Source organism: Festucalex cinctus, chromosome 7 (assembly GCF_051991245.1).
Source record: "Festucalex cinctus isolate MCC-2025b chromosome 7, RoL_Fcin_1.0, whole genome shotgun sequence".
Lineage (NCBI taxonomy): Eukaryota > Metazoa > Chordata > Actinopteri > Syngnathiformes > Syngnathidae > Festucalex > Festucalex cinctus.
Window position 1 is genome coordinate 19484514 of NC_135417.1, and position 14315 is coordinate 19498828.

Genomic DNA, 14315 nt, shown 5'->3' on the forward strand with positions numbered 1-14315 from the left:
CCAGGGGGCTTGTTTGATGGCGAAGAGGGAAAGGGAGGAGAAAAAAAAAGGATGAAGAAGGAGAATGTAATAGAAAGCACAAGACAGATAGGAAGAAAGGGAGGGCAGGCCAGAGCAAAAGAGAACATGACAAGGATAAAGAAAAAGAGAGAAGAGGTGGCAAGGTTAGCAAACACACTCAGTGATGAGGAATGATTTAAGACAATACCCTTGCTGCTGCTGTTCTCCATTGTGTAGAGGTAATCCAAGTAGAAAGCACCAAAGCGCTGCATGCCTGCTATCTCTGTGTAGGTCTCCTGTCAAACAAAAGAAGAGTTAGATAAACATGGCAGTGAGGGAGCAAACATGCTGATAGCCTTCAAGAGTGGCAATGACTGGGGTCATCTTGGATACGACAAATGGGGGTTAAAAATGCACTATTAGAAAGAAAAAAAAAACAAGACTTATTGATGGATTGATCTGAAAGTGGGCTCATGCAAACAAAACGCCTGTTTCGATTTATTACACAAGTCGGGAGCATAATTCATGCAAAGGCTCATAAGGTGTAGGAATAAGGTGTATAAGTGGCTGAAAATTATCTTAGAGCAGTGGTGTCCAAACTACGTCCCGGGGGCCATTTGCTGCCTGCCATCTATTTTTTAGCGGGCCTCAGCATATACAAAAAAATACTTTTGACACAGCCTGTTTTTCTAGATATGCAAAAAAAAAAAAAAAAAAACTTTTTATATCTAAAACAGAAATACTTCTTTTTGTAATTTAATTAAGTCAGTGATTTCAGTTCCAGAAGCAAAATTGTTTTCCTCCATGTTCCGCTGTCTGTGTCAAGGTCTAATTTGTGAACACATACATTAATTATTAACTAAGATCCTCAAGTGATTTAAAATTTGTCATTTTATTACCGACTACTCTTCCTTTGATTCTGAATGTGGAGATTGGTTCAGAGATGGGGCGGAGCTATTCCTGTGGGATACAGGGGTGTGGGCCACCCCAAAATCAAGAAACATTCCAAACTGTCCTGAAGTTTAGCTAAAAATAACTAGCTAAACTATAGTACATTATTAATCGACTTATTAGTTTTAGCATGTTTAATAAAGTCAGACAATTTCAAAATGGCCCTACCATCCTTCGGTTATATTGTAAGCGGCCCTCAAAGGAAAAAGTCTGGACACCCCTGCCTTAGAGATAGGTGAGAAGCTTGGTCATCCAGGAGGGCCTCAGAGTAGAGGCACTGGTCACAGTCTGAAATCTGGTTGAATGCCACCTGCACTCCTCTCTGGTGAAGTGTTCTGGACCTGTTCAGGACGCTCCGAGGACCCATGACATGCTCCTAGATACTGTTCTACTATTAGATGGTGACGTGCACAATCTGATTGGTCAAAAAGTCTCATAAACAAATCCTTGTGAAAATATTCATTTATTGCATCTCTTTGGTACACGCATATTGCACGTGTCTTTCTCGCACTGACGATTTTTTATTGATTTTTTGATGGATTGTGGAATCCTATGTAGGACACTATAATCACTGTGATCTGTGGGCACTGGAAGCTACAAAACACAGCTTCCAATACTGGTCTGTATGGGTGCAGGCTTGGACAATGGTGAGCAAGGAAATTGCCGTATGTCGTGATTGTATTGTCTTGTTTACATCTATTGAACTGTTCACCAAGATAGCATTTAGCATTAGCCAAAGTTGTAGCCAACCACTGGCCACTAGATTCACTAGCGATACTGTCAGAAGGGAAGCCCATTCTCTTCTCTCCATAAAGCAACCCACCCAACCACAGATTTTTCAAAGATGTCAGTCTCTAGATTTGCAAAGCTGGTAGAGACAGACTAAAAGACTTGCCGCTATAATTGCAGAGAATGGTGACATAGGGGGCTGAATACAAACGCACAACACATTTTTCAGATTTTTATTTGTCTAAAATTTTGAAAACTATGTCTCACTTCCATTCCACTTCATAATTATTTGCTACTTTGTGTTCAATCCTATAAAAAACCCAATTAGAAAAGTGTGAAAAAGTTCAAGGGGTATGAATACTTTTTCAAGGCACAGTATATTATACGGTAAACTTTTTTTTTTTTTATTACGCTTCAATATCGCACAACACTGGCACTCACTGCAAGGAAGAACCTTGGAATGTATCAACATAACAACAAAAGAAGGGTAAAGCTCCAACTATACGAATATAATACATTTCTCATACTCATTCAAACAAACACAAAACGAGAGTGTATGAAACAAGAGACGCACAAAGAACTCACACACACTTAACCTAACCCCAGACTAAATCTCAAGCTCTCCAAACAGAGATTTCTATAGAGTCTTATCAGAAAAGCAGGTTAATGAGTAATATTTATAAGGGGAACTAATAGCACTGCCATGCTTTTGGATCAAAGCCATTGGCTGATTTCAAAACCGCTAATGAATTAACACGAAAACCTTTGACTCTTTGACTTTCGAGCCTGAATAGATGGATGAATGGATATCCAAACAAATGCTTCACTGATGGTCATGAGCATTTGGGAGAAAAGTCAACACTCAAGCTGTGACGGTGGATGAAGGGAGCCTAGAGTTGTCACACAATCTCTGATGTGGTAGTTACTTGTTCAATAGGAGGAAAATTCCCCTATTGGGGGAAAGCAGCTGGGTGGTTAAAATTAGAAGTTTGGATTTTTAAGTTAAATAAAGCATTTATGACTTAACTGATTTGTTGAGATGAGAGGTTACTCAAATAAAGATAAAAAAAAAACAAAAACAGAATGCATATGTACTTAGTACCTCTGAATATAGTAACAGCTGTCATCGCTTCATAAAAAAAAAAACTATGTAATTACAATGTATCACTAGCCCATGCAAAACACTATTATGGCTAGGTGCTAATTAAAAAGTGCAGCATTTTCTTCTGACTCTGATTCCTTTAATCCTCTCGGGATCACAATTTGAAAGTTTTGCATGTGCCTAAGCTGTTTTGTGATCAAATGTGACTTTTGAATCTCAGCGTATGCGATTGCAAATTGGTCACATGACGTTGGGCATGAAAGAGAAAGTAGGTGTGCTCTACTTTCTCTGAGGCGGCAACTTCACATGCAACATATGTGACCAAACATTAGCAAGAGAGCAGCATGTCCGGGCACAATGTTCCCGCAAGTGGGCCGTCAATCATGCAGTGTGTGTCAAAATATTGATGAACACCAGGTCAATGGCATACTTAATGTTTGGAAGACTTAAGAAGTTTCAAGTTTCATGAATTGGACAAACAATTTGAGTCCCAAAAATAAGTGGAAATTAAACACTCTGAGTTTGAAGGTAAACAAGAAGTTGCTACACTACTTTGGGTAAGTTACCTTATGAGTAACAGAATCGAGGATGAACTCAGCTCTGACGCCATTGTTCTCTGGACTGCGGTAGTCAAACAGAGAGTTGGTAAGGTAGGTCATTCCTTTACTGCTTAGGGTGTCGCCACAGCTGAAGAACACTGCATCCTGAAGACAAAATGAACAATCAAGCAAAGGATGTGAGAAATGAAGAATAGAAGAATAAACAAGAGCAAAGAAGGAAATACCAATGTATCTAACCCAATACAAATTTATTCATAAAGGCCTTTAAAAATAGCAGTCGTCCAAAGTGATGTTCACAAATCAAAGAAAAATGATCAACATATGCCACAGCACTAAAAAGAGTTTAAAAATAAATAAACACAATAAACACAATAAATAAATATATAAATAAGTAAATAAATAAAGAAAGAAAATAGCAAAAGGCCTAAAAAATTTAAATGTAAAAACTATAACTAAATCAATTCTCAAACCCGGTTAAACACCAATGAGAGTAAATGAGGCACCAGCAGGTCAGCCAAGTACTGAGGTGCCAAACCATGAAGACTTTTAAAAACAACCATAAGAATTTCAAAATCAATGCAGGGGTGCACTGACAGCCAGTGAAGGGAACGGCGGACTGGAGTAATGTGGTCAAATGTATGTGATCCACAAAGCAGCCACGTTCTGGACTGATTGTATGTAGACGTTTTGCTCAGTCCAAAGTACAGTGCAGTGAAGCAATCTAAACGAGTAGCGGTAAAAGCATGAATTAAAATTTCAATGTCAAGTTGGGATAGTATGGGTTTTTTTTCTCATTAAACTGCATAAAAAAAATTCAAAGTTATCCATGCTTTGGCCTCATACAAGCACTCGAGTAGTAGTTGTTTCAGTGAACATAGATTTGGCAGTCAACAGCGTAACAACGAAATGAGACGTTGTGTCAGGGATGGGCAACCTCGGTCCTCGAGGGCCGCAGCCTTGCAGGTTTCCCTCTTCCAACACAAGCTGTTTCCAATCAATGGGATCGCTATCAGTCTAATGCATTGGAGAAGGGCAACATCCAAAACCTGCAGGACCGAGAATGCCCATCCTTGCTTGTGTCTATGTAAGATGGACCCAAGTGGTAAAAGAGAGCGAAAAAAAAACAAAACGAAAACAGCCAAGAATTGATCCTTGGGGTACTCCACAGGAAGTGATGCTGAGGAGGACATTGCTTCACCAACCTGCAATGAATAACGTCCCGGCGCGGTCCGCTGCTCCGTGCCCGGCGGCGCGGTTCGGGGCGGGTGGGCCTCTGGTGTGCCCCGTGGTTCCCTCTCCCCTCCCCCTTCCTCCCCCCCGTCGCCTCTCCCTCCTCGCCTCCCCCCGCCCATCCTCCTCTGCCTCCCGGTCCCTTTTCCCTTGTCGCCCTCCCTCCTCCGCCCTTTCGCCTTCTTGTCGTCTCCTCCCCGCTTCCCCCTCCCCCCTTCCCTGTCTGCCCCCCGCCCCCTCCCCCTCCCTCTCCCTGGGCCTGGGGCTTTCTCCCCGGCCCGGGCGTCGGGCTCCGGGGGCCGGGCGGGGGTTTGAGGCCTGCCCCACTCCGGTAGAACTCCTGGCGCCCCGGGCGGGCTCCGGTGGCCGGTGGGCTGTCCAGTAGCCCTGCTGCGCTGGCCCTGTCCGCCTATCGTGGTGCCAGATGGGTGGGGTGGGAGGCGGTTGGGGGGGGGGGGGGGGGGGGGTTGCTGGGGGGGAGGCGTGCCACCTACACCCGCCGGGTTGGGTGAGGCCCCGCTGGTCGCCCCTCTTACTCACTTCACTAGTTTTGCACTATACACTTTGTAAATATACACATAGGGCACACAACACATTTCTTGGTGGGGTGGGGAAGGGTGGAAACACCGTCTTCAACCTTCAACTCCCCTCCAATTTTAATGCACTTCATGTCCAAGGGGAGGGGTGAGTTGGGGCGGGGAGCCATCAGGAGGGATGGACTGCAGTGCCTGGCAGCGCTGTGGTCCCCCCCATCTGTGTCCCTGCCCCACCACTTTGTCCCTCCATTTCCTCTTTTAATGCACCACACATATACATATTCATTTTTTGGGGGGGATGCGGGTGTATCGGAGTAGGGGAAATTTTTTCCCTCTGCTCCGACTCACCTGGGAAGGGTAGAGCTCGCCAGTCGGCGAGCTGGCGGACTCAGTAACAGGGTTAGGTGTCACTAGTACGCTGGCGTGACGACCGGGGCCTCTTCCCACCGGGCTCGGTGTTCTGGTGTTCCGCCTCTCCCCCGGTGCTTCCTCCTCTGCTTCCCCCCTCCGCCGCTGTGCTCCTTTCGCACGGCTGGAGGTGGGGTGGGCACGTCTTCCCTCTCTGCGCTGCTGCCCGGTGCCGGTTTTCCTTGGCTCGCGGGGGGCGGGGTTCGCGGGGGGGTTGGCGGTCGTCGGGGGGGTGTGGGGGTCTTGTTTGGGGGGGGGCGGCTTGTTTGGGGGGAGGTATGGGTGGGGGGAGGTACCTGGGTGTTGGGGGTCGTGGTGTGTTCGGGGGTTTGGGGGCCAGGGTGGCGGGGCCTGGGTCGTGGCGGGTGGCGGGTTTGGGTGGGGTGCGGGGGGGTCGTGGGGGGATGGGGGCTGGGGACCGGTGGGGCGCTGTGGGGGCCTGCCGGGCCTCGTTCTGCGGCCTTGGGCTCGGGGGTGTGGGCCGGGGCTGGGGCGGGGGTGTTCCGGGCGTCTGGGTCGGCTCGCCGACCGGTGTCCGCTCGGGTGGCTTGGGGGTGGCCTTGGTGCTGCCGCGGCCTGGGGATTCCGGGGGGGGGGGGTGCTCGCTTTGCTGGACCGCGGTTGACGGCTTCTTTCTTTGGTGGTGGTCCTTATGCATGCCAGATCCATCGCACCAGCATCTACTGAAACTCAAACAGAATTTGCCTCTCCCTCCACAGCCCCTTGAATCAGTGGGTGCTGGTGTCTGTGGATCTCACTTTGCTTTATCTATCCTTCCCTCCTTCCTCTCTTTAGTTTTTCCTCTGGTCACTTGAGATCTCAATTTATTGGAAGTTTGAGGTTTCTGGGGTTGGCATAAGACTCTGGTTTTGTAACCACGCAGGAGGGGTTTGGTTGGTGCTGGATTTCACTTTGATGGATTGGATGTACTGGCTTCTATGGATCTCACTCTGCCTCATCGATCCTTCCCTCCTTCCTCTCTTTAGTTTTTCCTCTGGTCTCTTGAGATCTCGCTAATTTGTTGGAATTTAGAGGCTTCCGGGGTTGGCGTAAGACTTTGATTTTGTAACCATGGGGAAGGCAGGAAGTGTTTGGTCGGTGCTGGATTTCACTTTGATTTATCTTTCTTTTCTCTTTATTTTTTCTGACCTTTTCTCTGGTCTCCTGACCATTTGAACCTCACGACTCTGGCAAGATTCTGAAGTACCTGGTTAAGGCGAAGGGTAATGGGATATTTATAAGGTTTTAGGTGAATTAATGAGTATAAATTTATACGTATTTGCACGCGCACGCACGCAAACACGCAAACGCACGCACACATACACACACACACACACACACACACAAAAAAAAAAAAAAAAAAAAAAAAAAAAAAAAAAAAAAAAAAAAGCAATGATGATAAGACGTTGAATCGGTAAGACTACCGAATGAACAATTCTGAGCTCTTTTTTTTTCAAAAAAAAAAAGTACAATTTAAACCAAGACAAGGCAGAACCCCTAATCCCCATGAAATTCTCCAAATGGGACGATGGAAGGATTTGACTGGCCTTTCAGGTTCTGTAGTTATAACAGGGCCAACACCTGTATTTTTTTTAGAAGTGAATGCTTAACAACTAAGCAAAAGGTATAATATTGGGCCTTAAGTAGTGTTGTTCCGATATAGTTTTTTGCGATACCAAGCTTTGCAGTATCGGCCGATGCCGATACCATACCGACGCCTAAGGTTTTTTTTTCTCAACATGAAAAAGCTGCCCTGCCATTGGTTTAGAACATTCAAGGGCCAATAAGATATCTTAGATCAGCATGCAGTGAACATGTCACATATCATATGTTGTGCACGAGCAAAACACAAGATGCTGCATCCAAAGTCCACTATTAGCCTTGGAATTATTGGTTACTTGTGTGTAATGTTACTTGTTAGTAGTCACCGATACCGATACCGCTGTTTTAGTGCAGTATCGGGGCTTCTGCCGATACCAGTATCGGTATCGGTATCAGAACAACACAAGCCTTTAGTAAAAAATAAATAAATAATAAAAACGCATTGCATCCCAAACTCAAGTTTCCTTGTTTTTTTCATACCAAATATTATTGGTCTTCATTTGTGGTTTTAGGTTTGTCTTACCTCTTCAGGTCGGTTCATGTTTTCTTCAAAATCCCGCACTCCCATGATGCCTTTCAGACAGAGAGCCCGGCAGCCCACAAAGCCAATCTGACAGTCAAAGAAGGGCTCTCCTTTCAAAAGCACCTCAAATTAAAATAAAAAAAAAAGTGAAGTCAAACCAATGTACTCCCTTTTGCATACTCAAACAACTCATTCAGCCTGAAACCTCTGACAAAAAATGCAGCTGAATTGTTACAGTTTAAAGGGATCGAGAACACTAACTATTAAGGAAAGTCTATAGCAAGCAAGTATATGAAGTACAAAGCACCTTACTTGTACACAGAATACAGTAATTACAAGGCCAAGGTTTTTGAATCATTTTCATTTTTGGTCCGAGTTCAGACTACTCTCTACATGTTCCAGAAAAAGCATAAATTACAAAAATTGTCTTTGGAAATGTTGTGGAATTATTACATCTGGTAGAAAGCTCAAACACAGAAAACTCTTTTCTATTCCAACCAGGTAATCAGAGAAAAACTTCTATCTACACCAAGGGAGAAATGAAGAAATGATCAGACTCAGGCAGAAATTTCACTGGACTCACAACTGGCCAGAGATAAGTGACCAGGGAGGCTTTATAAATACCGTTAGTGATGGAAGTATGTTGGTCATCTATTCCAAAGTAAATATGGCATTTAAAATGAAATAAAAGTTGTAAGAGAGGATCAAGAAGGAAGAAAATGTAGTTTTTTTCAATATAAATAAAGATTATTCTTACCTCAAGAGTGATTCCCTCTTGTTCCAAGCCCAAGACCTCTCTTGATTTAACCTTTTGTGGACTGTAGTAGCTGCTCTCTGCCTGAGATTCTGTCAACTGACACATTGGAGAGAGTACATTGTCACAATCTAAGCGTCCTTGAATCCAATTACGAGCAAACAATTTTTGAAATGGTAGAGTTTCAGAAAGGGGGGGGGGGGGATGATTGAATAAACCTGAGTTAAAAATTTCACTGTTAATAATAGTCATTTTATTATAATAAATTTTTGACAAAAATAAAAGCATAAAAGCATGTCTGATATTGTGTGTCTGGGTATAAAGTCATATTTGACTTCTGAAAATTACGTTTAAAAATAAATAAATAAATAAATAAATAAATAAATAAATAAATAAATAAGCAATGCAAACACATCCAAGTCTGAAGGACAATGACAAAATTTTTCAAAAGTACTTTCATCTAATCACAATGCATACTGCACCAACTCCTATCTAGTTTTCTGAGACGCCTGATTTGCTCTTTGGGGAATGGCAATCAGAACTCTCCTACAGCCCCCCCAAAAAATTCCAACGATAATGTAAAATAGGGATTGTTCTGCAAAACGTTTAGTCCTCAGAGTAAAGTTTGAACGGCGAAAGAGTGAGAGAGAGCATCTGGTCAATGCTAGCTGGCTGCAACAAAAAAGAGCAGTGATGCTTTAGAGTTTGGCTGGTGTAACAACTGTGGGTGTAGAGTACAACTCTACAGGCCTCAACCTATTCAACTTTAGTACAGGAAGCAGGTGCAGAACAAGGGGCAGCTGTGCCTTATTATCCCTACTGATGGAGCCGATTCTCTCATACTCACTGCCTTCCTCTCCCTTTTTCAGTTAATCATGAGTGTGGACTAAACTGCAAATTCCAGGATGCAATATTCAGACAGGCTACAAGCATAAGGAGTTTTCTTTTTGGCAGACCCAACACATAGAGATAAAGAAATTGGGCATTTGATAGCTTTGGTCATACTGTGTGTGTGGCGCTCCAAAAATCTCAACACAGCACCTAACATACAAAGACTACCTTACACCACCGGTTGAGCATCCAGTCCTCTGAGGCAGTTTTTGTGTGATCACACGTAATCACACGGACACGAAGACAACCAGGCTCTTCCGGGTATGTGCCGATGGTTGCCGAGTGTTTCCAAAGTCGACCGGAGGCGGGAGCGTTGCAAGATGGCATTGTCGGCAAGCTTTGGAAAATACTTCCTGCCGTCTATGGAATCAATTTTTATTCAAAATAAATAAAATAAATAAATAAATAAAAACAACAACAACAACATAGCATAAGCCACCTATCACCCAAAGGCAGCTGCAATCGGCTCAAAGCAGGCCCGCGACCCTAGTCAGGGAAGATTAGCGTTTCAGAAAATGATTGGATGGATTTAATCGGGGAGGACATACTTTTTGTTTTATTTACCATCACTTCCTTATTTATCAGTGAGCTTTGGACCCTATTATAACGGGAGATTCACTGTTAACACGCCTCACACATAAGAGAATCATATAAAAAAATTAAAAAAAAATAAAAAGGGGGCAAAATCGGGCCAAAGATTGTCTTTATGTGTGTAGGAAGGAGGTTACTTAAGTGATGGAAGATATATTTTTTCTGTCTGACAACAGAGTGACTGCAAAAGCAGTAAAAATATGAATAATAATCTACTTGGGGAGTGATTAATTAAAAGTTGTAAGACATTGGATATGCATTGTCAGTTTGCCAGGCTTCAATTTTAGACCAAATGGTCCATTACGTTAAAGCACACGCATGCACACAGGTGAAATAATTCAGTGTTTTTTTCCCCCTCCACAAATCATGTCTTGGAATCAAAATGCCAAATGAGAACGGGAACAGATGAAAGTTTGGAAGGCATGCAGAGGTGAAACAGGGAAAGCTTAATTGTGTCTGTAAAAGTTATTTATGAATACTGTACAGCCAATTTTTCTGAGCAAACAAAACTGGAGAGCATCTAGTCAGCAATTAAAGGAAACCCTCTGATTTCAAGCCCACAAATTTCTAACTGCATTTTAGCATAAATTATTTAACAGTTTCCTCAAGCCAACACTTCCTAAAAGAAAAAAAAATATGTTCAGCTGTCTGAAATCCCTCTAGACAAAAAGTACTCGCAACTAATTGATTAATAGAAATTAAAAAACATAGGACCAAACACCCACACTGACCTAGTATGTAGTAAGTGATATGAGGGGCTATTCTATTTTGACTGAACTGGCAGGATTAAAGATTGGGATCCGTTTCTGAACAGTCATCATTCCACATAGAATGTTTAAAACATTAACGTGACCCGAGACAGCAGTTAGCGGTTTCCCTCCCCTTGCCTGCACCACACACAGAGACAAAGAGGACTGAAACTTCCTGGGGACCAAGCTATTCTATAAGACTCAAACTCAAAATGATCACACGATTTTGCGAAGAAGGAATGAACTACATAACAATGTGGTAGAAGGGGAGTGGATATAAACCACACAAAAATATCTGCAATCATAAAATTCGCCATACAGTATCATGTACAATTCAGGAAAAAATAAATCTTACACTCTCGCTCCCACATGTGTATGCTTGTTTTTAAATACAGTACAGTGGACGTGCATATATTTGTGGTTTGGCATTTGCAAATACAACAATTTGTGAGGTCTATTTGATACTACACTTACACTATATGAACAATGAATGAAAGTTGTGCATCAACAACTGCTTCAGTGTAAAATCTTTAGCTTATACGCAAAAAAATTGCATTTATGGCACTGCTTGGGGTGCATGGATGTAAACATTACATTACATTATACTAGTGCTGTCAAAGTTAAAGCGTTAACTAATTAATTAATCACAAAAAATTATCGCATTAATCATTATATTACCACAGATTAATCACACTATTCATTTTGACCGCATGATCCTTTTTAGCCGCCAGTGGATGGTTACATTAAAGGTAGCTTTTGGAGTTTGAGCAATAAACATAACTACATGCATTAAAGTAAAGCATTTAATAAATGTTTACATATGCCGTAGGTCATTTTTTCCCATTTTAAATGATGCAAATAATTAATTGATTAGAAAAAGTAGGATGAGCGTGTGCAGCGGGCAAAAATGTTGGGAAAAAAAAGCTTTTTTAAGACAGTGATTAATCAAAATTCTACGATGTGATTAATCTGATTAAAAAATTTAATCATTTGACAGCTCTACAATATACACAAGTTACAACAGGACACATTGCTTGAAAACCTGTTCTACTACAATAAATTTTGGATAATGGTATTTTTCATCTGGATATTTGCATTGTCTTGTATTTCATCTTTAAAGTATTTAATGTTTTCTTTTTTGCATTAGGTTAAAAAAAAAATCAATAATATGTATATTGTGATGTGTTTCTTTCTTAGCCATATCTAAGCCCGAAGCGTTGTCATCATGGTTTACCTACTGTGCAGTCAGTCAGGCTGCAGCTCTGCAGTAATTCATCATCATCATCATCATCATCATCATCATGACATATGTGCGAGACATAGTGGGTGTCTGTGTGCTTAGCTGTAAACTGTTTACTGTAATAGATTTTTAAGGATACAGCCAATGTTTCAAGATGTTTGCAAGCATTGAAATGTTATTAAAGCATTTTGGGATTGTAGTTTGTGGTATAGCTATGGTTTAAAATATGAACAAAGGCAATTATAATCATTTTTAGGGGAGTGTCAGTTATTGGCAGAAATTTGCCATTTGTGATCAGGCTCGATTTCCCAACCCCATGGGCAGCGAGTGTCCACCATAAAAGTGAGTACCTCCCCTCACATTTTAGCAAGTACAATATATTTTCTTGGAACAACACTGACGAAATGACACTTTTCTACAATGTAAATTCGTCACTGAACAGCTTGTATACTGAAACTTCCTGTGACGAGTATTAAAGTTCCAAAGCAAAATTGATCTCACCTGCTCCCTATTCACACCTCAGACCTATTAATACTTATAAGTCACATGACACCAACCCAATTTGGCCATTTTCATCAGCAGACTAACTGAAGGGATAGTAAATTGGCACTGCTATACAACCTGTCCAGTGACTTATTTTCAGGTTTGGGGTAATCCAGGTCCAGAAAGTAAATAACTTGCAATTTTTTGTCATTCGCCACAGGTGACTTAGCAGGTGGAGGGAGACAAGCTTATTTACCTGCCAGTTGAGTAGATGCACCTGTGGCTTAAGTTTTTTGTGTTTTTTTTAACTTTGTGGACCTGTATTTGCAAACCCTGATTACTTCACATTACAGCAATGTGGTCATTTTGTTTCTTTGTTGTCCTATGAAATCAATTATAATATTGAACAAACTATGAACAGGGTACTTGCTTCTATGAGAGGACTGCCACTATTCACAAGGGATATATGCAGAGCCTGACCTTAAACAGTGAATTCCTACAAATAATTGGTTCCTCTAACACTGATTATATTATGTATTTAAAACTAAATTAATTGACAAGACGCAAAAAAATACTGCAAACTGTACAATTTGGTCATTTTATGTGGATTTGTCTTGCTTTGGGAATATGTAATACAAAAGGTTTGGCATGCATTTCATTCACCAAACAGCATTTCAGTTCAGGATTTTGTTACAGTAATCTTTCAATAGATCAGGGATGGGCAATGTGAAAAACGAAGGGTTGTAGAGGGTAACGTCAACATGCTAACCTCAAAATTAATTGAGACTATTTGTTTATTGTATTGTTTAAATAAGATGCTACTAATAAGGAAATAAAATAGTAAACGAGTATAAACAATCAAAATTTAATTAACAACATGTCACTAACATTCACAATAAATCACATCTACATCCCCGTCTGCAATAGATAAAATTACCTTAAATGTCACAGAAGCCTTGGTGCAGTAGAAGCCTATTGAAACAATAGGATCCTTGGGTGTGTGTTGTTGGGGATTGTTCGGGATGCTCCCGGTCTCTCTTTGCTGGAAGAGACCTTCCTCACCTTCCTCAGAGCTCACAATGGCTGGAACAAAGGACCATGCCCAAGAAACCCAGCCTTGGTTGCTATCCGCAGAAAGGCCTGAGTCTATGTAGAACTCTTGACTGGGGTACTGGTTTGGAGATTGGTTCTCTATGTCCATATCCATCCCTTAAAATAAAAAATATATATAAATAACAAAAACAGCATGTATCAATAATATAGTTCAGTGTCGTGTGGATAGTGGTTAAACAAGATTTGATGGGTTGCTCAAACGTAGCAACACTGTACTTTATCTCATGTAAATATGTAAATAACAGCACAATAAATATTTAGAATCCCGAGAGCAGTGATCAAATATGGAGTCAGGACTCAACAGCCGGTCAAAAATCAAATTAAAATCTTTAAATGCGCACCTGATGTCTCACGTTCCGTTTCTTTAGTAAAAATACTGTAAGTCTCCTGACAAGTATGCATCAGAAAGGAGCATCCCTTATCGTCTGATTGACTACAAGATTGTGTTCATGTTTGGAGGCAATATGGCAAGGTGTAAATAAGATGTTGGGTCCAGTATTCCAATGTACATTTTTGTACACTGATAGATACATCAAAATTAAAAAAAAAACAAAAAAACATCAGTTTAACCCAGGGTTCCCCAATTCCGGTCCTCAAGGGCCAGAGTCCTGAAGGTTTTCCATTTTTCCGCCTAACAGCACACCTGATTCATATAATGAGCTCATCAGCGTGCCTGATAACGATCCTTATCTTTAGTATCAGGTGTGTTGGTAGGCGGAAAAATGGAAAACCTGCAGGACTTCAGCCCTCAAGGACCGGAATTGGGGAACCCTGGAACCAAAAAGTTTGGAGATAAAATGTTTTTAGATTCGCTGTCAACTGTCGTCAAACCTTAAGAGTAAATCAAATGCTG

General features: G+C 41.7%; 1 protein-coding gene across 2 annotated transcripts in view; it reads right to left on the reverse strand.

The window, feature by feature from the left end:
• The window catches only part of vps13b (vacuolar protein sorting 13 homolog B), a 337411-nt gene that overhangs the window by 286976 nt on the left and 36120 nt on the right, over positions 1-14315 (reverse strand). For both annotated transcript variants that reach the window (XM_077526198.1, XM_077526199.1), the window contains exons 8-12: positions 13287-13558; positions 8399-8494; positions 7642-7764; positions 3349-3486; positions 209-296 (exon numbers count right to left, since the gene is read on the reverse strand). In XM_077526198.1, coding sequence (XP_077382324.1) covers positions 209-296; positions 3349-3486; positions 7642-7764; positions 8399-8494; positions 13287-13558 — 717 coding nt within the window. The remainder of the gene's footprint in view (positions 1-208; positions 297-3348; positions 3487-7641; positions 7765-8398; positions 8495-13286; positions 13559-14315) is intronic.